Source organism: Panthera pardus, unplaced genomic scaffold (assembly GCF_024362965.1).
Source record: "Panthera pardus isolate Hobbes unplaced genomic scaffold, ASM2436296v1 HiC_scaffold_26, whole genome shotgun sequence".
NCBI classification, from domain to species: Eukaryota; Metazoa; Chordata; class Mammalia; order Carnivora; family Felidae; genus Panthera; species Panthera pardus.
Window position 1 is genome coordinate 22,111,189 of NW_026526832.1, and position 26,064 is coordinate 22,137,252.

A 26,064-nucleotide genomic window follows, 5' to 3' on the forward strand; every position below is an offset into this window, starting at 1 on the left:
CTTTGCCCAGCGCTGAAGGACTGGGCCCACACACCAGTCCCCGGTGACCGCCGCGCGCGCCCCATAGGGTCCAGGCCCCGCACCCTCCAGCCAGCTTCCTTTTCTCAGGGCTGCCATGACAGGAACACCTCCCCTTCTTAAACCCAGGCCCCGCCCCTTCCGGTGCACAGCTCAGCCCCGTCTTGAATCCTCACCTTTCAACTATCCGCCCCGCCTCTTTGTCATCTCAGGCTCGTTTTGCCCCGGAGTCTTTTCGAAAGGGGATATTACGTAAGCACGTCTCGGCGTGAGACGGCGATATTCCGGCGTGTTTTAGAGCTTCCGGTGGTGGATGTTGATGTCCTGCGTTTGACGCGGTGTTGGGGTCTTGCAGAACAGCTCCGGGGGTGTCCGGAGGAATTCCAGTGTCTGCTGCGGTAACCTTATCAGCCCGCCAAGATGGCGATGCAAGCGGCCAAGAGGGCGAACGTGAGTATCGGGGCCTTCTGCCAAAGAGGGGGAAGACTTCGCTGTTGGACTTTCTCAACGGCGTGGCGCTGTGTATCTTGCCCTTCCTCGGTCCCCGGGCCAGGGTAGCCCACAATTTGCTATCTTATCATTGGGGGTTCCATCTTAGCCCCATCCTTACGGATATGCTCCCTGAGCCACGTTTCCGCGTCCACTCCTTTTGAGAGTTCTCTCGGTCTCTTATTCTGGTGTCAGCGATAGTGTTAATCCTACAGCCTTTGTTGCTTGATCTGCACCTGCGAACTGACGACAGGATCTTCACCCAAAAGTCAAAAGCACAGACGAGTCTCCAGTAAATAACCTAATAGCTCACAGGCAACCAGAGCCTGGGATTCTCCTCAAGTCATGGAGATTTGTGGATCCTTGATTAATGTTTTAACTCAGTGTTTTTGAGCACCGACTATATACCAAAACTGCGAGATAAGAAACAACTGAGAAGTTATATTTATTGAATACCTGCTTGGTGCCTGACATAGTCTACACATTGTGGATACAACAGTGAATAAAAGCGTTCTTCTGTTTACATTCTGTTAAAGAATGGGTGTTATATAGTCCCAGGGGGATGGTAGGTCAGCCATAAGGCTGAGAGATATAGTGTAATGAAGACATAATTAGATATGGTGAGATGCAGAATTTTGGTAACCTTGATGATCATCTTAGCGGATGAAAAGTTGGTCGCAGTAGGATGAAAAGAGGATGAAAGTTAAGAAAATGGAGACAGCTGTTTCCACAAGTTTTCATGTCAGTAGGAAGCAGAGAGATTGGATGATGGTTGATATCTTCCCTCTTTCAAGATGTGTGATACGAGGTGTATTTGCATGCCAGAGAGAATGATTCAGTAGTGTGGGGGAAACTGATGATGTGGGAGAAAGATGAAGTAAGTTCAGGAGTTAAGGTTTTGAATAGATGAAGGTTGGCATAGTAATGAGAGGGAGAGGGGTAGATATGGATGAATTTAGATTGATGGGTTTAGTGATATGACTATAAGGTACTTACCATTTAGTCATATATTTTTTCAATAAGGAAGAGCCAAGATCATCTCCTGAGATGGGCAGGGAAGAGGTTACCGCCCAACTCAGATGTTAGGAGTGGTGGTGGTAAGGCTTGAGGAGAAAAGAGTAAGTGTGATACAGTGTCTTACAGAGTGAGAAAGCAGATGTACTAGAGACGTGTATTATAATTGGCAGTGCTGATTGTCTATTTGAAGGCAGTCTTGAATTTTAAATCTAAAACTTTATTATACTTACTTGTTGACCATTTGTCACTACTACTAGTTTGAGGGCAAGGAAGAAGTATCTTCTTTTTCTTTCTTTCTTTTTTTTTTTTTTAAGTTTATTTATTTATTTAGAGAGAGAGAGAGAAGGGAACCAGCACGGGAGGGGCAGAGAGAGGAGACAGGATCCAAAGCAGCCTCTGTGCTGACAGCAGAGAGCCTGATGTGGGGTTTGAACTCATGAACCTTGAGATCATGACCTGAGCCAAAGTCCACTGCTTAACCAATTGAGCCACCCAGTGCCCCTCCTCTTTTCCCTTTTATACAGCACTTAATTTAATGTCTGAAATAGTTGCCAGCTTAATAGTTTTGAGCAAATTAATATCCAATGTGTAGTTGAATATGTTAATAACACAGGAGTGAACTCTGGATGGGAGATTTATATTGAAGAGTCATCCACTTACTGTGGAAACCATGTGTTGTCGTTAAGAGACCAAAGAGAATGTGGACTTAAGGACAGTATACAAAGGTAAAGAAACGTCTGGGGGCGCCCGGGTGGCTGAGTCGGTTAAGTGTTCGACTTGATTTCATTTCAGGTCGTGACCTCGTGGTTCAGGGGCTCTATGCTGATAGTGCGGAGCCTGCTTGCAATTCTCTCTCCCTCTCTCTCTGCCACCACCCCCCCATAAATAAATAAATAAACTTAAAAAAAAGATAAGTCTAAAAGTAAAATTCTGTTGAAGAGCATATGTTAATGACAAGAATGAGAAGAACTAGCCAGACAGGGGGAGGCCAAGAAAATAGTGTCATTGTTGTCAAGAAAGTAATAGTCAACAGTGTCAGAAGCCTCAGAGAAGTTAAGTGTGATGAGAATTGAACACTGCAGTGAAAAGGTCTTAGTGAATAAGAGCATTTCGTCATAGTGCTGGGGTGGAAGCTAGGTTGTGGTACGTTGATGAGTATCAGTGAAGGAAAGAATATGAAGTAGTGAGTATAAACTTTATCTTTCCAGATGCTTGACTGAGAGGGGAAAAAAAACAAAATAGGATAATAAGCAGAGAGCTAATAAGTTCAGGGAAGGCAGAAACCTTGTCTTTTTTCCTTCACTGTTTAATCCTAATACCTAGCCTGGTATATACAAAAGGAAGGTGCTCAGTAAATATTGATGAATGAACAACGAGGGATCCAAATAAGTATTTAGTTTTGTGTAACAGTTGGCAGGACATAAGCAGCTGCTCATTGGAGGAATAGAAGAAGGTCATAGTGAAGGGAACACTAAATTCAAGAGGGAGAAGTTATCATTAATGTAACAGGTTCTTTTTTTTTTTTTTTTTTAAATTTTTTTTTTTTTTACGTTTATTTATTTTTGAGACAGAGAGAGACAGAGCATGAACGGGGGAGGGGCAGAGAGAGAGGGAGTCACAGAATCGGAAGCAGGCTCAAGGCTCTGAGCCATCAGCCCAGAGCCCGACGTGGGGCTCGAACTCACGGACCGCGAGATCGTGACCTGAGCTGAAGTCGGACGCTCAACGGACTGAGCCACCCAGGCGTCCCTGTAACAGGTTCTTAAAAAGACCAGATTGAGTCATCAGTGGGAGTTTTATTGTGTAAGAAACAGGAAGAGTTCCCTTCATTCCCCTATGTGTCTAAGGCATTGTGGACTTTTAAATGAGGTTGGAAATCCGTGTTTAACTGCACTGCCTGGAAGCGTACTCCCTAAAACGAGAGCCCAGTTGATTTTCTGAAAAGCATGCTATTTTCAGAATATAATTTCAGATTATAATTCTTATTATTTTTTAATAATTCTTATTCTTGACTATTATGTTTTTTTGTTGTGTTTTTGTTTTTGTTTTACTGTGAGAATTTATAATTATGAGAAGTTTATTTTAGGTGGTAGCACTCCTGCCCCTGATTACAATAATAGTACATATTTCTCATTTTAGATTCGACTTCCACCTGAAGTAAATCGGATTTTATACATAAGAAATTTGCCGTACAAAATCACAGCTGAAGAAATGTATGATATATTTGGAAAATATGGACCTATTCGTCAAATTCGAGTGTGAGTCTTACTGAGACTTTTGAAATGTCATTTCAGGAAAATGATTGTATAATCTCAATTATAGCTGACAACAGGGTCTAACCAAGAGCCTAAAGACTAAATAGATTGGAATCTGAGAAATGAGATTTATTTATTTATTTTGTATGGAAAAACATGAGACCCTCCTGATCCAGCTCAGTGAGAGCCAAGGATAGTGAAATTAGAGAAGGCTTGAAGCAGTAATGAATGGTTTCAGGGGAATGGGTGGGAAAAGAAAGAACTAACATAATAGCGTAACTATTATTTGTAAAGTCAGATACAATACTCTGTTTTTTTATGTCCATTAACTAATTTGCTTTGGTGTCTCCTTTACTCAGAATTTCTGAATAAGTAACAAGTAACTGAAAAAAATGATTTTTTTTTTCAACTACAGCTCTTTTTTCTTTTTCAGCTATAGCTTTCTGTTGAAATTTATTTTTTTTTTTCTATTGAAGATTTAAAAGAGGGGAGAATCGGGGCACCTGGGTGGCTCAGTCGGTTAAGCGGCCGACTTAGGCTCAGGTCATGATCTCGCAGTCTGTGAGTTCGAGTCCCGAGTCAGGCTCTGTGCTGACAGCTCAGAGCCTGGAGCCTGTTTCAGATTCTGTGTCTCCCTCTCTCTGACCCTCCCCCATTCATGCTCTGTCTCTCTCTGTCTCAAAAATAAATAAACGTTAAAAAAAAATTTTTTTTTAAATAAAAAATAAATAAAAAATAAAAGGGGAGAATAATTGCAACACGAATTCGTGTTTTAATCTAAAAATTGGTGTTCATATCTTCAAATGGTATTTATTGAACATCTACAAAATGCCATTTATTGTAACAGGTGCTTTTATTTCCATGACCAGTACTACAGCCCTGTGTGGAGTTGATACTCTGTTTCACAGGTGAGACTATTTTGAGGCCCACAGAGTACAAGTACCTTTCTAGATTCACACAGCTATTTAGTGATTAAACTTCTGATTCTAAACTGAATATTGACACTACTCAGATTCATAGCCACTGACATTCTACTTACCTAAGAGTCCATTTGGAAGGATTTCTTTTTATTTTTTTCCTTAAGTTTATTTCTTTATTTTTTAGTAATCTGTACACTCAGCATGATCCTTATATCAAGAGTCTCATGCTCCTCCCCGACTGAGCCAGCCAGGCACCCCTGACTATCTCTTCCTTAATAAATTTTCCTTAATGACCTGAGAGCTTCTTCTTGGCTTTTAACATTCTGTGAGATTTTTTTCTTTCCTTTCTTTTTTTTTTTTTTTTAAGAACTCTTTGAGATCTTGAGGACTGTCCTTTGAAATGATCACTGTCCCTCCAGAAAGTAAACCAAGTGCTAGCAATACATCATCATTGGTACTCAAGTAGGGATAGAAATGAAGTGTTATAGACTAGCCATTCTCTTTAGGAAGTCTCAGTCCTCTGGATATTTGGTGAAAGCTTTGGGCCCTTTCTACAGAAGAATACAAAATTTTGGATATGATTTCAGGGGGTACATGAAACCTAGGTTAAGAAACCCTGTCCTAGACATACAAGAATGTCATACAGAAGATCCCCTGACTTGGAGGTCAGGAAGCAAGATTCTGCTTCAGGCCCTGTGACCCTGGACAAGGTGTCCCACTTTTTGGTTTTCTGTACCCTCACATGTAAGGTAATCTAGTGCCTTTCAGTTTTTAACATGGAGGCAGTGTGATAAATTTACTGAATTGGTTGTAAGACCTAAGTTCAGATACTAACTGGACATTTGCTAGTTGCGTATAACTGGGCAAAATATTTAACCCCTCTGAGCTTCAATTACTTATGAAACACAATCTTCCTAACCTGTGTTCTTAAAGGAATTCTAGTAAGGATCAAATTAGATCATTCCTGTGAAAGCACTTTGTCATGGAGTATTTCCTTCTCGTGTGTTAGCCACCCCTCTCTATGCTCCCACAGCACCTTCTGTGAACATCTCCTAACAGGTGATTTTGTTGTTGTCTGTGTATTTCCTGGTCTCCTGCCAGCCTGTGAGCTCCTAGGGCAGGTACCATATATATTCTTTTCATTTTGTGTTGACAGCTGTTGTGCCTGATTCATGTTAAACACCCCAGTTATCTAAGTAAATGAATAATATAGAAAGTGGTTGTACTTGACTTTGAAAGTGTTATAAAATGTATTGATGGTCCACAGTGAGATTAGAGAGAATTTCAGAAAGCCAAGGTAGAAGGACAGATAATTAAGCAGTGGCATGTGTAGAAGGCTGCACAGTAGCTCAGGGCCTTTGTACTCTGCTCCCTCCATCTGGAATGATTGTCACCTGGCTCATCTCCTGTCTGGCTCCTCATTCTTCAGGTCTCAGCCTCATCGTCACCTTCTCAGAGAGGTTTACCCTGACCACCCTAGCTTTAAGTAATCCCCTGTCCTCCCATTCATCTCCGTCTGCTTCCTTAATAAGATTTCTTGTCTGTAATTATTTCTTTATCTTTCTCCCACTTGAATAAAGGTCCTTGAAGGGAGGGATGATGCTTGTCTTTTTCACTATTATATTTCCAGTGCCTGTCATACAGAAAGAACACAGTATATATTTTGTAAATTTGTATTTATTTTTTTGAGAGAGAGCAAGGGGAGGAGGGGCAAAGAGAGAGGGAGACAGTCCCAAGCAGGCTGCACGCTGTCAGCACAGAGCGTGATGTGGGGCTCAAACTCACAAACAGTGAGATCGTGACTTGAGCTGAAATCAAAGAGTCCAACGCTTAACCAGCTGAGCCATCTAGGCACCCCAAGAACACAATATATATTTGTTGAATAAATTCATAAAAGTTTGGTGTACAGGAACTTGGGTCTAAATTAATAGACTAAGAAACAGATGTTTTTCTGTTCCCTAGCTGTGTTCATGCTTTATCACATATTTGGCACCTAGCACCAGGGTGACCAACCTTCCCAGTTTGCCCAGGACCATGGTTTCTGGGATGTGGACTTTCAGTGCCAAAATCTGGACAGTCTTAGGCAAACTAGGATGATTGATCAGCCTACCTGGTATATAGCAGACACTTGGTGCTTTGAACTTTTTACTGCTTCTCTTCTATTTTTTTGAAAAAATTTTTAATGTTCGTTTTTGAGAGAGGGAGAGAGAGCGTGAGCGGGGAAGGGGTGGAGACAGGATCTGAAGAGAGCTCTGTGCTGACAGCAGAGAACCTGATGCTGGGCTTTAACTCGTGAACCTCTAGATCATATCCTCAGCTGAAGCTGGATGCTTAACTGACTGAGCCACCCAGGTGCCCCTGGTGCTTTGAACTTTTTAAAGCTCTTTCATACCTTTTACCTTTTTCGATTATTAAAATGTGTAAGGTGTAGGGCAGGTGATACAGCCTGATAACGTTATTTGACACATGAAGCAACCGAAGCTCAAGAGAGGTTGTCACATGATTAGGTTTTCTTATTCCTACTCTAAGATTTACCACCAATCAAGAGAATAATGTTGGCTCAGTGCCTACCCTACAGTAGGTATAAGTACATACTTTTAAAAATCAAAGTTACAATATGGTTAAGATACTAGGTTGTTAATAGGAGCTGGGACACTTGAGATGAGAATCTTTAAAATGGGGTTAGTGCCCATCCCTATTCTAGTTCCTAAGATGTGAGAGGAAGAGATGCTTTTGTTTTGTTTTGTTTTGTTTTGTTTTGTTTTTTAGCTTCCAGGAGAAAGGATGTATGAGAGAATATGTGGGAGAAAGTAGACCTCCATTTATCAAATGCTCATTAGCACTTGTTGGGTGCATGGTGTGAGAGTAAAATGAAATATAAGGTCTTCTTTGCCCAATTAGCAAGAACTAAAATATTAAGGTTTTTTTATGTTTTTATTCCAAAGGAAAAATAGACATTTTGGCAAAATCTTTGGAGCAGTGTTTTTTTCTTTGGGTATTCCCCAACTTTCATAGCTAATGCATTGCTCCCCCCCCCCCCCCCCCCCCCCCAGCTAATGCATTATTAAAAATTAAAAGTAAAAAGTTGGACCACCTGTCTGGGTCAGTAGGAAGAGCATGTGATTCTGCACGTTGGTTGTAGAGATTACTTAAATAAACAAACAAACAAATTTGTTTTAAAAAGGTCCAGGGGCACTCTGGTGGCTCAGTTGGTTAAACCTCTGACTCTTGATTTCTGCTCAGGCCTTGATCTCGCGTGAGTTTGTGTGAGTTTGAGCCCCACATCAGACTCTGCGCTGACAGTGCAGAGTCTGCTTAGGATTCTCTCTCTCGTCTTTCTCTCTCTCTCTCTCTCTCTCAAAATAAATAAACTTAAAAAAAAGAAAACTTAAAGAGGTCCAAAAGTTGTTAGACCATCCCCAGAGAGTAAGGACTATTACAAAATCCCTCTGTAGCCTGACAGCCTGTAAGCATTCAGTGACACCGGCACCCTCCCACCGCCCCAGCACCCTGTATCTCTTCCTAACCCTTTTATAGGAAGCATAAACTGTGACCGGGGCCCAAGACTGTAGCCACATCCTAGGTCACATTTAAAGAGGTACCTCCCCTTCCCATGGCCTGCTACCTTTTCTTGACCCTCTGCAGGGACTATGGCAGACGGAGAGGCAGCCCACAGTCTTAAACCTTATTCCACAGTTGGCACTGGGTGGCTAGAACACAGATGGAAGGGTCCATCTTTATCACACTGGGAGCATAAGCTGAGTGGGACCTGTGCCCACTGCCCCCACTGACAAGCACATGGCCATCTGCTGCCTGCAGTTTGTTGCTCTTCACACTTCCCTTCCTCCCCGCCGAAGGAAGCTGGTGAGGTGAAGAGAGGAGGTGGCAAGGAAAACTTACACAAGCAGCAGCTCCGAATCCATGAGCAAGGTCCAGCTTCCACTCCCAGTGACCTTCCAGCATTCTCCTCTGGCAGGCAGATAATCCCAGCCATAAGCACACGCCCTCCCTCTGGTCTCTGCCAAAGCCGAGCCCTTCTCCCGAGCCAGACAGGGCTGTGTAATGCATGAAAGTGCATACATTATTAACGTATGTATGAAAAGCTGGGAGCTGACTACCGCATTTTAGAAAGGCAGTGAGTGAATCTTCTAAGCGGGAGAAACCACGTTAACGCGACATTAGAGAACATCCTTTCCCAGCCATAAAGGATTAATGGCTGTCTGTTTTCCTAGATAGCATAATTTTGCCATCTTGGTAGGGGCTTCCCTCCAACCCCACCCCGCTCTACAGACACAAAATAGGTTTTATTTTTATGGATTTGGTAAACCTTAGTAGAATACTGCTCAGAAACATGGAGACGGGCTTGTCTTGGAGTATTGAAACTAATAGTGAGATAAAAAATCAAAATCTTTAGAAACAAGGGACTAGTAACGGGGTAATAGTGTGGTAAATAACTTAAGTACTCGTTCTGCTGCGTAAATGCACACTAAGAAAAACCTCATTCTAGACTTTGATGACTGACTAATAGGAGCCATCACCCCTAAGTACGGTACTTTTCAGCTTGAGACTGGGAACTGGATCTTAGTATGGGAAGTAAGAAAGACTGGAACAGTGTGCACGGAAGACCGTGACAGTTTCAAGCTGGTTCTTTGGTAGCTGCAGCAGTAGTCCCGACAGAGCAAGTTCAACCTGTAGCTGTTTTACTTAAAAACAAAACAAAAATTACCTCAATTCAAGAAATAGTAGGCTTATCCAGCATACTTATCTATAATGTTTATTTCCTCTAATGGTGTTCAGGTTGATCTCAAAATACTTAAAACTTCAACTTACTCTCCTTAATCTTCTCTGGTTAGTGGTTTAAAAGACAGTTGTTATTCAGCTATCAATGCTCCGGTTAATTTTTTTCCCCACAGTATTTATTAGTTTATTTATAAAGAGAAACTATTCCATAGCCCAGTATTCATGTTTCATAGTCCAGGAACACAGGTCAGTGACAAAACTCCATGGAACTCAACCCAAAGAAATTCTTTATATTCTAAAATCACTTTGCACTCTGCAAGATACCAGTCTTCTTCGTCCCTTTAAAATCTTTCATGGAATCGTAATTTGTGTAGAAATCTCCATATCCTTCTTTCTTGGTTTGGCCATAGCAAACTTAAAGAAAGCCACAACCCCCAGGGAATGCTCTCACATATGAAATCACAGGTGCTTGGCCAGAAGGCTTCACATCTGAGGTTTTGTCAAAGACTGGAAGTCATGGTAGTTATTCTCGACACCAGCCTCAGACCCGTTGTCCTTCCTAACTCGGGTAAATGTGTATTTTAATTAAGTCTGATTTCACGCTGCAGGGGGAACACACCTGAAACCAGAGGAACAGCTTATGTGGTCTATGAAGACATCTTTGATGCCAAAAACGCATGTGATCACCTTTCAGGATTCAATGTTTGTAACAGATACCTGGTGGTTTTGTACTATAATGCCAACAGGGTAAGTATTAGTCACTGTCCTCATCACCCGGGGAACCCATGTAAGAATTAGTGTACTGTGGGGCGGGCGGGTAGAGTGTACTGTGTGTTCTCTTCTGGCTAGTGCTATTGGTGAAATTCATTTCACCTACAGGTCAGTAAGTTAACTTTGGTGCTTACCACATTTTCAGGCATTTCAGAAGATGGACACAAAAAAGAAGGAAGAACAGTTGAAGCTTCTCAAGGAGAAATACGGCATCAACACAGATCCACCAAAATAAACGTTTTCTGCATTTTCATTTTGGACTAAAACCCATGACTAACCACCATCACCCTTTTTTTGTTTTTAAATTAATACTGAATGTTGTGATTTCTTAATTGAGATTCAGAACAACCTGCTTGAAACTTTGATACCTGTTAGAATATGTTATGTGAATAAACTTGTAGCTTTTTGTAAAACATGTCAGTGTTTTGTCTTGAAATTTCCCCTCTTATTTGATCCCAGAAAAAAGACAAATCCGTAGTTGAACCGTATCAAGAATTGTTTGATGGTAGGTGGTCATAGATACCAAGCTTTTTTTCTTAATGTTTACTTATTTTTGAGACAGAGGGAGAGCACAAGTGGGAGAGGGGCAGAGAGAGAGAGAGAGGGAGGGAGGGAGGGAAGGAGACACAGAATCTGAAGCAGGCTCCAGGCTCTGAGCTGTCAGCCCAGAGCCTGACGTGGGGCTTGAACCCACGAACTATGAGATCATGACCTGAGCAGAAGTCAGATGCTTAACCGACTGAGCCACCCAGGTGCCCCGAGACCAAGCTGCTTTAGAGCAGAGACTTTTCTGTATTCTTAATGCCTCTGGTGTCCAGCCCAGTGCTTAACCATCGTGGGAAATTTCTACAGTGCTGTCATTTATTGAATGTTAACAACTCAGTGAAGATAGGTATCTCCATTTTGCAGATAAGGAAACCAAAGCTCATTGTGTTGGTTGAATGAATAAAGTGCTTACATAAAAAGTTGCTGTAACATCAACCAGTATTAACCACGCCAATACATTTGAATAATACTTGCTTTACAGTTAACACCTTTGTCAATATGGGTACCCTGTCCTTGAAACAGCAGTCAGTTCTATAAATGGCCATTCAGGTGACAGCACATTGTTAGAGATCTGAGGGTGAGCTTCTTGGGTAGTGGTGTTGGTTGTTACATGTCTAAGACTGTATTGTGTAGTCTTTCCCTTTGGCTAACAAGTGTCTGTAAATATCTTGGACCTTCCCTCATAGTATATCTTTGCCATAAATGGAGTATTTAATGCTTGTTCTTATATGCTCCCACAGCATGGAAATCGTATGGTTTTACATTCACCACAGCTTGGCAGCTTGGAGGATAACTATAATTTTCTCTTTATAGTTTAGGCGTGGCCAAATGGAAAAATGTGGACCAATTGTTTTGGATATAACTATAACCCCAAATCAGTTTGAAGGGTATAAGCGCTGAATCATTTAAATGTACAAAAGTATCTACTTTTAAATGCATTTAGCTTTGAGAAAATATGCTGTTTTATACTTTGGGTACTGTCTTGCCAAAGCCTACTATTGAAAATGAAGAAATTACCCTTGTTTTTAATTACTGACTAATAATGTCAGTGCTTTTTGAAAGCTCTATAAAAGAGGAGAAAGAATTATTTCTAAGAAGGGCAGGGAGATCACAAAGGAGCCATAGCTTTAATTTTCTTATGAATGCTTTTATGAATTCCTTATAATTTGTGTAATGCATGGTGCCCCTTTAGGTATTTACTAATGTAAAATAATTTTCTAAAAGGCTTTTTGGTGGGAGCCTGGGTGGCTCAGTTGGTTAAGCATCTGACCAGCTCAGGCCATGATCTTACAGTTCATGAATTTGAGCCCCATATTGGACTCTGGAACCCACTTCAGATCAGCTGTCTCCCTCTGTCTCTGCCCCTCCCCATCTTGCGTGCTCTCTCTCTCTCTCTCATAAAAATAAATAACATTAAAGGCTTTTTGGTAAGGGGAAAACAGACTTACAGTGTGCTTGTGTCTACATGGCAGACTGGCTTGCCTTGAGGGCAGTTGTTTTAAGTTAATAACCAGGGAAAATTGCTCCTAGTGACAATGATGGCCAGTCCATCATCTGGATTAGTCTGTTAGCTGAATTTCATGACCTACGGCTAAGAGTTTTAAAAATTCCAGTTATTTGGCAATTTTGTGGCCTGTCCCAGTTAAGTTATAAGAACTTGAATTCTGTAGATAAATATTGAGCACCTACTCTGCCAGGTGTGTGTGTGCTTTGATGCTGAGGATATACTTAAAATCAGTCCACTGCACCAGGCATTGAAGGCTCAGCTTTTCAAACTGCTTTTAAGAGTGCAAGGGGTGGGGCGCCTGGATGGCTCAGTCAGGTAAGCGTCCGACTCTTGGTCCCAACTCAGATCGGGATTTCACGGTTCGTGAGATTGAGCCCAGTGTCAGGCTCTGCGCTGACAGCGTGGAGCCTGCTTGGGATTCTCTCACTCGCTCTCTCTGCCTGTCCCCTGCACATGCACTTTCTCTGTCTCAAAATAAATTTTAAAAAAGCACAGGGGATGATTGTGTTCCTGCACGTGTACGTGCATGCTCATATGCGTTTTCTTATGAATGCATAAGAGCTGCTAGAGTTGCTTTGTGTCTACCCAGGTTAAATTTTGAGTTTCTGAGAAAGATTTTGTACGAATAGATAAAGTGTTGACAAAGAATTTGAAAATAACTGGTATGACATGGATCTCATCACCACTCCTGCTGAACAACCTTCAGTGGCTTTCACAGGACAATGTCCAAACTCATTAGCATGGTGTCTCATCATTTTCTGCATCATCTTTTAAGAGCGCCAGGAAAGCAAGGCCTGCAAAGCCTAATGTATCCTTTTCAGGTGCTAGCCAGTAGTTACTTGCATTGGTTGGTTTGTTTTTGTTCCCTTAGTGGGTGTCTCTCATTACCACCTAGGCTCTGAATACTCTGAGACCTTATACGACTCTATAGTGGACACCTGAAATGGTCCTTGATGCCATTTTTAATTTTATTCTCCTGGTGTCACAGCAGAAAACATGAGTATGTCTCAAAGGCTAAGTTCTGAGAAATTATCAGACGTTTGTGTCGTCAAGGAAAGTGAGGAACAACGATACTCGAAAGGAAGGAGTACAGCACCCTCTGGTCTGCTCCTGTAACAGAAGTGAGTCCAGGGACTGGGTGATTAAAAACAAAGCAGCCCCAGGGAACCTGAGTGGTTCAGTTGGTTAAGTGTCTGCCTTTGGCTCAGGTCATGATCTCACAGTTTGTGAGTTCAAGCCCCATGTCGGGCTCTCTGCTGTTGGCACAGAGCCTGCTTCAGATCTTCTGCCTCCCTCTCTCGCTGTGCCTGCCCCACTCACACTCTCTCTCTCTCTCTCTCTCTCTCTCTCTCACAAATAAATAAATAAACTTAAAAAAGTAAAGCAGTCCCTTTCTCACTTAATTTTCTCCGTAAGTACTGCTAACTTCTCAGCCTCTCCTCAATCTTAATTCCAAGTCCTGACAGAATAACCCTGACTATGGCTAAGAGCTTTCCTCACCTGTGTCAAAAGAAAAATCTAACCACATTGCCCCAGGCTCCTTTGACAAACACACAACCCACCAGCAATAAGTGGGAATTTCCACAAGTTACAGTAAATACAGATGAAAATAAGCAGTATATGTGAAAACAAGTTCAGAATCCTACATTCCACTCCAAAGTAATTCCCCAATGGGAGGGCAAATCTAGATGAAACTAAGCAGTAAATACAAAAACAAACTCAGAATCACACATTCCTTTCAAAAGTAACTTCCCAGTGTGAGTTAGCGTATGGCTCCAAGAGCTAAAACACCCTTCATTTGTTCAGGTGCACAGTGAGTGTTCTTTTCCATCTGGGTCGGGAACTCCTCTAAGTCCAAACAGACGTTGCAAGGTCACATAAAGTGCTCAAATCCTATGCTGGACTGCTAGCAGTTTGAACACGATATATTCCTTTAGTTATTCAGAGAAGAATTCTGAGCCTGTGAGGTGAGTGGCAAGTTAATACTTACCCTGTAGGGCTTTTTAGAGGGTTGGTGGCAACTGTATTTAAAAATATATCGGGGCACCTGGGTGGCTCAGTCGGTTGAGCGTCCGACTTCGGCTCAGGTCATGATCTCACAGCTCGGGAGTTCGAGCCCCTCGTCCGGCTCTGTGCTGATAGCTTAGAGCCTGGAGCCTGCTTCGGATTCTGTGTCTCCCTCTCTCTCTGCCCCTAACCCACTTGCATTCTGTCTCTCTCTCAAAAATAAATAAACATTTTTTTTAAAAATTAAAAAAAAAAAAAAAAAAATATATATATATATATATATATATATATATAGAACAAGGCCCGGCATGTACAAATACTCACATCATAGCTATTATGTTTATTATCATTCCTGGCTACTTGGAAGTCTCCTTTCCACTCTTTCCCAAGGGCAACTGGCTTATGCATTCCTTAAAGCACTTCCTTCCTACAATAAGGATGGACAGGAATTTGTCAAGCACAGAGCCTTTATTTTACATATCATTTCCAAAGAGGACATTGTGTAAGTCAGCAGCCAACAGAACTTCTAAGTGAGAAAGTAACAGCAAAGGTAACTGGCTCAAGTCCCTCTGTGTATACCATGTACATTTCATGTCTGAGCACCTTGTGTGTCTGGCTTAAGTAAGGCAGTGTAGATTGTGCGAACAAGAAATCTGTGTTCTGCGATCAGAAATGGCTACTGCATGCATCACGCAAAATGCACAACCTGAAATGTTTTGATTTGCAACCGAAGTTTCCTTAAGCAAAGATGCGCGTGAACAATGACGAACACATACAGAGCAACTTGGGCAGAGAATGGATAATGCCGCGGGGCAGTGAGGTTAGCGCGCTGATCAAGAGCCCCAAGCAGGAGGAGCCGTCCCAGTGGCAGAGCAGGCTAGGAGGGTGGGCAGCAGCCATCTCCAGCCACTTCGAGCTCCTTCCCGCCTTCACTCTAAGTTGAGCAGCTCCACGTCAAAGATGAGGGTGGCATTGGGAGGGATGACACCAGGGTGGCCCGTGGCTCCATACGCCACATCGGGGGTGCAGGTCAGCTTCGCCCTCTGCCCCAAGCTCATCTAGCAGGGATGGGGGCAGATGGGGAGAGGAGAGAGAGGACCCAGCTTGATTTAAAAGAAAAAAGTAAGATAACTATGGCATTTTCCCAAACTATCCTCCTGATAACCCTGAAGATCTGAGATGAATTTTCTGTGTGGCACACTGAAGTGATGCAGAATTTGGATTCTGTCTCAGACTAGCAGAGACTTCACTGTGGGGCACTAACTTCCACAAAGTAGTCCCAAATTCATTCGTCTGACAACCACTGCTGGTTATTCATTTAGCGCATGGCCTGAACACTTCAAGGTATTCCTAATTGTTCCTCACCCCCTTCCAAAAGAACCTAAAGAGGGTGTATAAACAGCACATGTACACGTACACAATCGAGGAGGTAAGAGAAGCAGTCCATTAAAGACGTTAAGCAATCAGAGGCCACCGCAAGGAGGCGAGGGCTAAGAGACCTACACTAAAAGCACCATATGACTTCACAGACCGAGGGAGAAGAGTGTGAACCAGGGCTCCACACAGCAGTCATCAAGAACGTCTGGCATTGGTCGGACAAATGGTGAAATTTGGATAAACAGATCTAAAAATTTTAATAACCAACTCAAACATTTGAATGTATCGGTTAACAGTACTGCATCAATGTTAATGTGTAATTGATCACAAATTAACGTAATGGGATCATTTTACCATGGTTATGTAAACTGTTAACATTTGGGTAAAGAATATACGGGAACTATTTCCGTGATATTTTTGCAAGGTCGGAAATTACTTTTTTAAGTTAAAAAAAAAAATACCTTGGCCCACCACCCCCCTCCCCGCCCCCCAACTCTCTAGCTGCCTCAGTCCCAGACAGCTGGTAGCTTGTAGCTAGTTCTGAGCAAGCCCACAGGGATGTGCTTGGAATGAGAGCCCCAGTGACTTAAAGTCATGTTGGCAATGAAAGGGAAGGAGTGGGGGCCCAAAGCCAGCGGCTGAACCTAGATGGCGTCACCATGCCGTAGCAGTAGAGTCAAAGCAGTGGCGGTCTGTGATAGGGCAGGGGCGGTGTATCGAGCCCAGACTCCAACTCCTCAAATCCCCCCTAATGAGGATCCTCATCCTACCTGGGCTGCACCCTCTTCAAAACCCTTGATGACTTCCTGTTTGCCAATTCTGAACTTGAAAGGTTTGTTTCTGTCTCTGGATGAATCAAATTTCTTCCCATTTTGGAGCATTCCTGTGAAAGCAAGAATAGGGTGGAGAAGAGCTGTGGCCATGAGTTAACACCCCATTCTGGGTCCCCATGTCTAAAATGGAATTCCTATTCTGTACAAACCTGCACCTCTTCAGATCTCCCTGCCCGTCCTGTTGCCCAAGCAAGAAACCCAGATACCTCACTCTGCCTTACCCACCCCCTCAATATGGCCTATCACTTAGTCCTACATGTCTTTGCAATCTACCTACGTTCTACACGCTCCATTTCTACTGCCACCACCCTGGGACCACACCAAGTCACCATCATGTCTCACTTGTGCACAGGAACACCCTCTAACTGGTCTTTCTCTCCACTCTCACTCCTCCTTTCCAGTCTCCACTCGGTACCCAGAATGACGGTCTTTCATAAACATGTATCTGATCATATTACTCTCTTGCTTAAAGGGATAGCAATATCCTCTTGTCAATAGCTCCCTGTGGCAGAATCCAAATGCCTACACTGGGCACAGGCACTTCAAGATCTAGCTACTGCCTGTATGATAACCCTCTCTCTGCTCTCCTCTTCCTTTCCTTCCCCCCATGTCGTATTCAGGTCACACCTTTCTCAAATACCTTTCCCAAATACCTCTCAAATATACCTTTCTCAAACATCTCTGCACTTTACAACTTTTTCTGTGCTACTTCCTCAGCCTAAGGATGTTTCTGCCTCAGGTTGAGTCCTCACCTGTTTTCCCCCAACATGCAAAACCCAAAGGCCACATCATCGGCGCGTGGGTGGCTCAGTCAGTTGCTAAGCGTTGGACTTTGGCTCAGGTCATGATCTCGCCCTGTGTTGGGCTCTGTGCTGACAGCTCAGAGCCTGGAGCCTGCTTTGGATTCTGTGTCTCCCTCTCTCCTTCTGTCCCTCCCTCACTTGTGTGCATTCTCTCTCCCTCTCAGAAATAATAAATAAACTTAAAAAAATAAAAGATTCTCTCTCTCCCTTTGCCCCTCTCCCCTGCTCATAAAAAACAAAACAAAACAAAAAAACAAAGGCTACATCATCCCCGCCTTCCCCTGCAATGAACAGAGTAAGGTGACCCAGTCAGTCAATGGTGGCCCCCGCACCCCATGAAAAGGGCCTGTTTGAATCTGGAACACCCCAGTGCTGTCTCTAACAGTCTGCAGCCTCCCTTAGCCAGGTGTCATCCCTGATGTACAAATATTGTCTCATTCCAGCTGTCTAAGGCTCGAGAACTGTATCTTTCTCTCTTTTTAAAGTTTATTTATTTAAGCAATCTCTGGACCCAATGTAAGGTTTGAGCTCACAATCCTGCGATCAAGAGCCACGTGCTCCACCAACTGAGCCAGTCAGGTGTCCCTCAAGAGCTGTTTTGGTATTTTTAGTTCTTATCGGTGACTAGTTCAAAGGTCAGGCCTGTAAACAATGCTCTTCCACGATTTCTTTCTGCAGCCCACAGACCATGACAAAAGCCAATTTGGGACCAGAGAAAGATCTGGCCTGTAAGTTCAGAGACTGGATACTGACTTCATTTTGGCACTAACTCATTGCGTGAAGTTAGACAAATCACTCCCCTTCTCATGGCTTCAGATATGCCATGTTTAACATGGGCGGTCTGAACAAGCTTAATGTCTGCGCATCCATGATTCCACGTCTTCTAATTCCTACAATTTAAATATATACAAGGGAGAGTATTATTTTCCTACTTTCTAGGTAGAATAAATTGGACTCTTGCCCTGGGTATTAAATCAGGCAAAGGAGAAAACCCTTTACTAAGGAGGTCTTACAAAAACTCATGCATACACACAGGTTGCTAAGATACTCCAATACACAGAGACGTTCACATGTGCTCATGGGCACCTAAGCACACACATTCAGAAAAAAAACCCTGATGCTCAAACAGATGCTAAGAAAATATTTAGATCCACAAATCTACATATAATTACACAGACATATACTTGGACATATACACATATAGATACACACACACACACACACACACACACACACACACACACACACTCCATTTGATAATTGACTTCCTCATTCCCCAATTTCTTCAGATTTCATATACTTCAGACCAGATACAGTTATCTATAGCTACAAGTTCAGCCAAAACAATTCAGCCTAGAAACAGACCAACATCTATACGGTTACTTGATTTGACAAAGGTGTCACAGCAATGCAACAGATAAAGGATATATTTTTTTCAATTGCTGTTGCTGGATCAACTATATATCATATGGAGAAAATTAACCTTGAGCCCTACTTTATGCACACACACACAAATTCCAGATAAATCACAGATGTAAGTATGAAAAATAAAATAATAAGGCTTCTACAAGATAATAAACAGAAGAATATCTTCATGACCTAGGAATAGACAAAGACTTCTGAGCTGAACACAGAAGTACTAACTATAAAGGAAAAGATTGATATGTAGGACTTCATTAAAATTAAGAACTTCTATTCAAAAAATGCCATTGAGAGAGTGAAAAGACAAGCCTTGGCATGGGAGGTGACTGGAATCAGTATAACCAACAAAAGACTCATATCCAGAATATGTAAAAAAAACTCCTTTAAATCAGTAAGTAAAAGGCATCCAACCTAATTTTTATAACTGGACAAAACTCGAGCAGGTTAAAGAGGATATTCGAATGGCCAGTAAGCACATGAAAAGGTACTCAACTTCATTAGTCATCAGGGCAATGCAAATCAAAACCACAATGAGATACACTGGGCACCCACCCGAGTGGGCCAAAAACAAAACAAAACGGTGATAATGCCATGTGTCGATGAGGATGCAGGGGAACTGGAGCCTTCCTACATGGCTGGTGACAGTGGAAATTGGCACAACTACTTTGAGAAGCTGTTTGGCAGTATCTGTTAAAGCAGAGGATAGGTACAACCCTATGCCCAAATAACTCCACTTCAGGGTATATACCTAAACAAAATGTGTACATACGTGCACCAAAAGACACCTACAAGACTGTTCAAAGCAACAGTATTCATAACAGCCATTTATGAACAGTATTCATAAACTATCAGAAACCCAAGTGTTCATCAATTCTAGAAAAGATAAATTGTGGTACATTCATATGATGAACTGTATGGGAATAAGAAAGAACCAATGACTCTGGACAAATCTCACAGACATAGTATTGAGTGAAATAAGCCAAACACAAAAGAGTACGTACTCTGTGATTCCATTTATATGGTATTCAATAACAGGCTTAGCCAATCGATGGGGACAAAAGTATGAATGCTGGTTACCTTCAGGGAGGTGTAATGACTGGGAGGAGGCAGGAGGGAGATGCCAGGGGGTGCTGGAAATGTACATGTTGATCTGGGTGGTGGTTATGTAAGTGTGATCACTTCGAAAAATTCCATTGAGCTGTACATCTTAGATTTATGTCCTCTACTGTATTTATTTTTAATTAAAAAGTTTACCAAAAACTATAATCTATATATATAAATATAGTTTACCTATAATCTCCTGCTGGGTTTGATGAGATGGTCCCTCCCCACACTCTTGGCTGATGCTAGTGTTTAATGCACATGGCCTGCTCCCTGTATCTACTCTGAAAAGTCTTTGCAAAAGGATGTTGTGGTTTTAGTAACTTGATAAGCACTGGTCTGTCTACAACATGTAGAACAGATAAATCAATTACACAGGTCAGAGGCCCCAGGGGACTCATGGTAATTAGGCCAGTCACAGGGAGATAACACACAGCTCTAGCTCACTGACGCCAGCCACCGGCAACACAGCTGTTGAGAAATACCCACACCGTCTGCCTAGAATTAACCTGGCACTTCACACTGGCCCAGAGAACTGCTAAAAATGGCCCCATCTGAATACGTCCTAGGAATTAAACTGGCCTTGCCGTCTGCTAAGTGGCTGTCACCAACTTTGCCACATTGGGAAGCAGGTCACAAGGCAGAGCATTCACTTCTCTTGGAACAAATACCTGCTTGTCTTCCTGCCAGCAGTCCTCAGGAGCTCCATCTAGAATGTTCCTCAGCCCACCTGACCTTCCAATACAGAGCATCCAAGAGGGGTCTGCAGAGATGTGGGGCTCTCCTGCAAGTCCCACAGTGCCCTGAGACAGGCACTGCTGTTGCCCCAGCTGTCACACTGCAGCAGAGCCTCTGGATGACTTGGCTCTGCCACTCCCCACAGCCCCAAAGAAGGAAGGAATCCTGCCTTTTCACCTTTGTGTCCCCAGTGCCCACACAGCATCTTGCACACAGTAGGTGCTCAATAACAGCACACTGAATTGAACAGTCTATTTCTGAAAAAAGAAAGGAAATGCTGAGGAAGTCACCCTCCCCTTCTCTAATAATATTGTAGGAGGAAAAGGGAGCCTGCAGGGAAGATCAGGGCTCTCAGAGCTTCAAGAAGGGATTTCTAAATATCACACAGAACAAGGAGGGCCAGGCTCCACCCTGCCCACAATGGAGGGAAGGGAATGGAGGTGCTTGGCCCAATTAGAGGCTGGCTCCACAGATGGCTCCTGCTGGTACAAATGGGGAAGGGGTAACCTTGCAAGCCCCCTTTCCCATGCCCACAAGGCTGGCTCGAGAAGTAGGGGACAACTGGTCACAGGGAGACTTCGCTACCTTGGGCTTTAGGCTTGATCTAGGGAGCAGATACTTCTAGAGAGGAGTAGCAGAGGAGAGACCTCCCTTGGGAGGGGCAGGTCTGGATGAAGGCTGAGGGAGCAAAGCCTACCTGTGTAGTGCACCACACACGTCTGTCCCTTCTTGGGGAATGTCCTTCCTGCAAGGAGACATGAAGGCAGATGAATGAATAGGGCATTGGAAAAAGTCACTTGGGACATTCAGATGTGACTATGACCCAGAGCTCTGACCCACATTCCCCTCCATACCATGGAGATGCCCACAGCTCTAGTTCTGGCTCTGTGCCTTGTATGAGGCTTTTTATTTGATTTGAACTTTATTCCCTTGGGTTCCTCAACTATGCTCTCTCCTTTCTATCTTCCTTTCTTAAAATTTTTAAAGAATGTTTATTTATTTTTGAGAGAGAGAGAGACAGAGCGCGAGCAGGGGTGGGGCAGAGAGAGAGAGAGACGGAGACACAGAATCCAAAGCAGGCTCCAGGCTCTGAGCTGTCAGCACAGAGTCCGACTAGGGGCTTGAATGCAGGAGCCATAAGATCATAACCTGAGCCGAAGTCAGATGCTTAACCAACTGAGCCACCCAGGCACCCCATTATTTTTTCTTTGATCATTCCTTTTACTTTCTTTCATCCATTCCACAAACATTTTTTTAAGTTTATTTATTTATTTTGAGAGAGAGACAGAGAGAATAAGTGGGGTAGGAGCAGAGAGTGCGGGGATCCCAAGCAGGCTACATGCCGTCAGCACAGAGCCCAACACGGGGCTCAAGCTCATGAACTGTGAGATCATGACCTGAGCCAAAACCAAGAGTTGGACACTTAACTGACTGAGCCACCCAGGTGCCCCCATTCCACAAACATTTACTGACAGCCTACTATGGACTAGATTCCAGAAACACAGAGCAACCTATGAACTCATGGTGAAGTTAGGGAAACAGATCCATAAATAATAGATTACAATGGAGGAGGATGACTGCAACCAAGGATTAATAAGCATAATCATTCACAAATATTTACAGAGTATCTACTATATGCAAAGCCTGGGCCTGATTTCAGGGACACAGCAGTAAACCATAGAGACAAGATCCCAACTTCTTTGGAGTTTATATTCTAATGGGGTGAAACAAAACAATACACAAATAAACAAGACAACTCTAGATTATGATAATTCTTTAAATGAAATAAACACAATGATGAGTTAAAGAGAGATACAATGGACAGACCATTTTAGAAAGGGTGGTTCAGGATGGCTTCTCAGAAAAGGTGACATTTGGACTGAATCTTGAAGGATGAGCAAAATGCTGGGGAAAGCACTGCAGGAAGAGGGAGCTCCAAGGGCACAAACATTGGGGCAGGAAAGGACTGGAGCATTTGCAGAATAGAAAGGAGGCCTGGTGCCTGGAAAGAAGAGAGGGAGAAGGAAGCAAGTGGGAAAAAGCCAGATCATGCCCAGCATTGCAGAGCCGGATTTAATTCTAAGTGCAACAGGAAGCCACTGGAGGGTTTTAAGCAAGAGAATGACATAATCTGAATTAAGATTTTATAAGATCACTCTGACTGCTGTGTGTAGGATGGACGATTAGGTGCCTGTTTCAATAATCCAGACAGGAAATCAATTATGGCTTGAATTAACGTGGTGGCAGCAGAGAAGAGAGCAAAATAGATATATTTGGGAAGCGGGACTGACAGGGTACACTAATGGAGTGGAGATGGGTCTGGGATGAGGGAGACGGAGACATCGAGTACAACACTTGGGTTTTCAGTTTGGGGAACTGGATGGAGAGTGGAACTAATTCCAGGTGGGGAAGACTGGGGAGGAGCAGATTTGAACAGTTGGCAATTTAAAAAAATATATTTTTTTAACGTTTATTTATTATTAAGAGACGGAGCATGAACAGGGGAGGGGCAGAGAGAGAGGGAGACACGGAAGCAGAAGCAGACTCCAGGCTCTGAGCTGTCAGCACAGAGCCAACGCGGGGCTTGAACTCACAAACCGCAAGATCATGACCTGAGCCGAAGCCGACTGAGCCACCCAGGCGCCCCGAGCAGTTGCCAATTTTGAGATGCCTATTAGACATCTATCTGAGTTTATGTTGCAATAGGCAGATGGAGTTATCTGTACTGGAGCTATAAATCTGGGTGGAATTTACCAGGCCACAAGCCTGGGTAACAAAGCATTTGGGAAGCTAACAAGTGAGCCAACATGTAGAGGACTCTATGGGAGTCAGGGAAAGCATCTGAGAGGAGATCATGGTTCAACTGAGTCTTAGAAGATAAGCAGTTTGCCAGAGGAAGTAAAGGGAGATAATCTGGGAAGAGTGAACAACATGTTCAAAGGCCTAGAATCGAGCTATAGTGGGATCCCTGTCTGGCTCACCGCTCTAACCCCAACTACATAGTACACGTTCAATAAATATTTGCAGAATGACTGGCGTGTTTAACAAATTTTCAGGCAGCCTGCTAAAGCTAGGGGAAATGGTGGTAGTGGGGGTTGCTACTTGTAGGAAGAGATGAGGCTCTGGTGTGGAGGGTAAGACTCAGCCGGACTACCATCTGTCTGCAGAAGGAGATGGAAGATTCATTAAAACACGAAGCGGGGGGTGGGGAGGGTGAGGAGCAGAATGGGACAGAACAGTCACATATGCATTTTAAAGAGTCCACAGGCTACGGTGTGAAAAATAGGTGGTGAGTTAGGGAGGCCAGATGGAAAGCAGAGAGGTGAGACTGAAGGTGGTGAGCCCAGTTTAGAGGATATGCGGAAATCCAAGTGAGAGGTGATGTTGGCCTGAACCAGGGCAGGGGCTACAGGGATGGAACCCAGAAATTTTCAGCAAAAGGACTTGAAAGGACTTGGTGTGGGGCTCGACCAAGACGGTGTCCCCAATGTAACAGTACAGTAGTTTGGCCCTTCTGTGCTTTCCTGGCTCAAGAATTTAGACTGTTAAAAGTAGAAGGCCAAAGCTCTTTCAGGCTTTCTCTAAAAATCTAATCTCTCTCAGGGTGCCTGGGTGGCTCAGTCGGTTAAGTGCCCAACTCTTGATTTCAGCTCAGGGTTCCTGAGACGGAGCCTCGCATCTGGCTCTGCACAAACATGGTGGAGCCTGCTTGGGATTCTCTGTCTCTCCTCAGCTTGTGTGTGTGCACACTGGGGGTGCACACTCTCTCCCTCAAAATAACTCTAAAAGCTACTATAAACCAAGGAAGGGAGAAGAGGCCTGCAGCCCCCTGGCAGAACTCAATGACAGTGCCCTGGGGTGTGACAAGGTGTCAGGGAGATGCCTCCTGGGACCCAGCACCATAGTTCCCAGCTGGGTCAGAGAAGTCTGTACCTGATGGGTGATCAGGGTAGTGGCTAGGATCTAGGAATCACTGCCTTTTAACGAGGAGGGTGGCCTGGAACCCTGAGGTCCTCTCATTTCCTAGAGAAGGTGGGGGTTGTCAGTTATGTCTCATGTGAAATCTGTCTGTCAAATTCTGCTGCAGAAATGGGGACTCTGGACTGGATTAAGTTTCATTTAAAAAATTTAAAACTGGCTATTCCTTGCACATCCATACCCAATTATACAAGAGATGTCTGGCTTGGGGAAGTGAGTGGTGCCAGTCCTGGGGACAGGGAAAAGGCAATACAGAGGAGCGCTTGGAAGTGGGGAGGACAAGGACAGTTAGTTGTTTTGGACTTGCTGAATTAGGTATCCGTGGGACATCCAGATAGAGGTCGAGCAGCAGCTGGATAAAAGACTACCTTGAACTCAGGTCGGAGATCTGAGCTGGAGGCTTAAGTTTGGAGGCCATCGGTTTGCAGACGGTAATGAAAGCCATGGGAGTGTACAGGATGGCTGGAGAGGCTGAGTGGGGCGGGGAGGATAAAGCGAGATGCAGAGGCGGAGGGAGCGCTTCTTCCTTCCCAGACTGGCTCGGTCCCCACAACGTCTCACCGCCCAGCCCACAGGGGCCGCCCGACCGGAGGCCCGGAGGGGGGCGCATTGGAAAGGGTTGCCCCAAACAGAAGAGAACCCTTCCAGCTGTTTCCAGAGCTCACCTAGCAGGGCAGGGAAAGCAGAACTAAAAGCCTGCCCTGGGAAACCAGCAGTAGCGGATAACCGAGAGGTTCCAGCCGAGGCAGCGGCGGCCCGAGGCCCCCGGGGCGGTGGCGGGCCGCAGACCCCCGCCTCCTGGCCGCCGCCTTCGTTCCCCTAGGTGAGCCGGCGCGGAAGGGGATGGTGGAGGATCGTCTGCTAGATTCCCAACAATCCTTCCTGGGATCTCCTCTCACCGCCCTCATCCTATGCCCGCCTCGGATTCAGCACCCTCCGCGCCACCTCTGAATCAGACCCCCGCCCGCCCGGCTCCGCCCCGGGACCCTTCCTCCTCCCCCAGCTCGGCCGCCCGGTACCGTCTCCCGGGGAGATGGTCTCGATCTCCACGCCCATCGCAGTCCCACTGGCCCCGCCTCCGAGGGTCCCCGCTGCTGCCCCGACCCCGGCTCGGCTCCGGCCCTGGCCCCGCTGGCTCTCCGACTCGCCTCCCCGCCGCCACTGCAGAGCCGGAGGAGGTGCGGCGGGAGTCGGGACCTGCGCGGGGAGGGGCCACGGGGAAGGGGGCGGCGGGGCGGAGCGGCGCGGAAAGGTGGGGTCGGCTGGGGCGGGGCCCGGGGGAAGGGACCCTGAAGCGGCTGCTCCCGAGCTTGCCAGGCTAAGGGTCGTTAACTGGGGAGGATGGTGAGGGAGACATGAGACACGCACGCATCCACCCACCCATCTATCCATCCATCCATTTATCCATCTATCTATCCATCCGTTCAACACAAATTTACCTAGCTTCTACTCTGTGCTAAGCTCTGGGGAGTCAACCCGGTCCCACAGACTAGGGGAACGCCGGCAACTAAACCAACACTTTAAGTAGAAACGCTCACTGCC

The 26,064-nt window shown here is 44.4% G+C and overlaps 2 protein-coding genes across 5 annotated transcripts; one reads left to right on the plus strand and one right to left on the minus strand.

Annotated features, from left to right (window-relative positions):
• The first annotated feature begins 214 nt into the window (after positions 1 to 214).
• On the plus strand, positions 215 to 10,625 carry SF3B6 (splicing factor 3b subunit 6). Its single transcript, XM_019450720.2, has 4 exons — positions 215 to 468; positions 3,664 to 3,782; positions 10,048 to 10,186; positions 10,356 to 10,625. Exons 1-4 carry the CDS (start codon positions 439 to 441, stop codon positions 10,443 to 10,445), a joined length of 378 nt encoding a protein of 125 aa, XP_019306265.1. The 5' UTR covers positions 215 to 438; the 3' UTR covers positions 10,446 to 10,625.
• FKBP1B (FKBP prolyl isomerase 1B) lies at positions 5,433 to 25,733 on the minus strand. Of its 4 annotated transcripts, XM_053891113.1 has the most exons (5): positions 25,542 to 25,733; positions 21,242 to 21,289; positions 16,418 to 16,530; positions 8,600 to 8,754; positions 5,433 to 6,507 (listed from the first exon to the last, which is right to left on the minus strand). In XM_053891113.1, the coding sequence occupies exons 1-5, from the start codon at positions 25,576 to 25,578 to the stop codon at positions 6,336 to 6,338; spliced, it is 525 nt and encodes a 174-aa protein (XP_053747088.1). In that variant the 5' UTR covers positions 25,579 to 25,733; the 3' UTR covers positions 5,433 to 6,335. The 4 variants fall into 4 exon arrangements, with proteins under 4 accessions (XP_053747088.1, XP_053747089.1, XP_053747090.1 ...); XM_053891114.1 differs by lacking the exon at positions 5,433 to 6,507 and having other exon boundaries at positions 7,797 to 8,754; XM_053891115.1 differs by lacking the exons at positions 5,433 to 6,507; positions 8,600 to 8,754 and adding an exon at positions 14,720 to 15,328.
• Between the last annotated feature and the right edge of the window lie 331 nt (positions 25,734 to 26,064).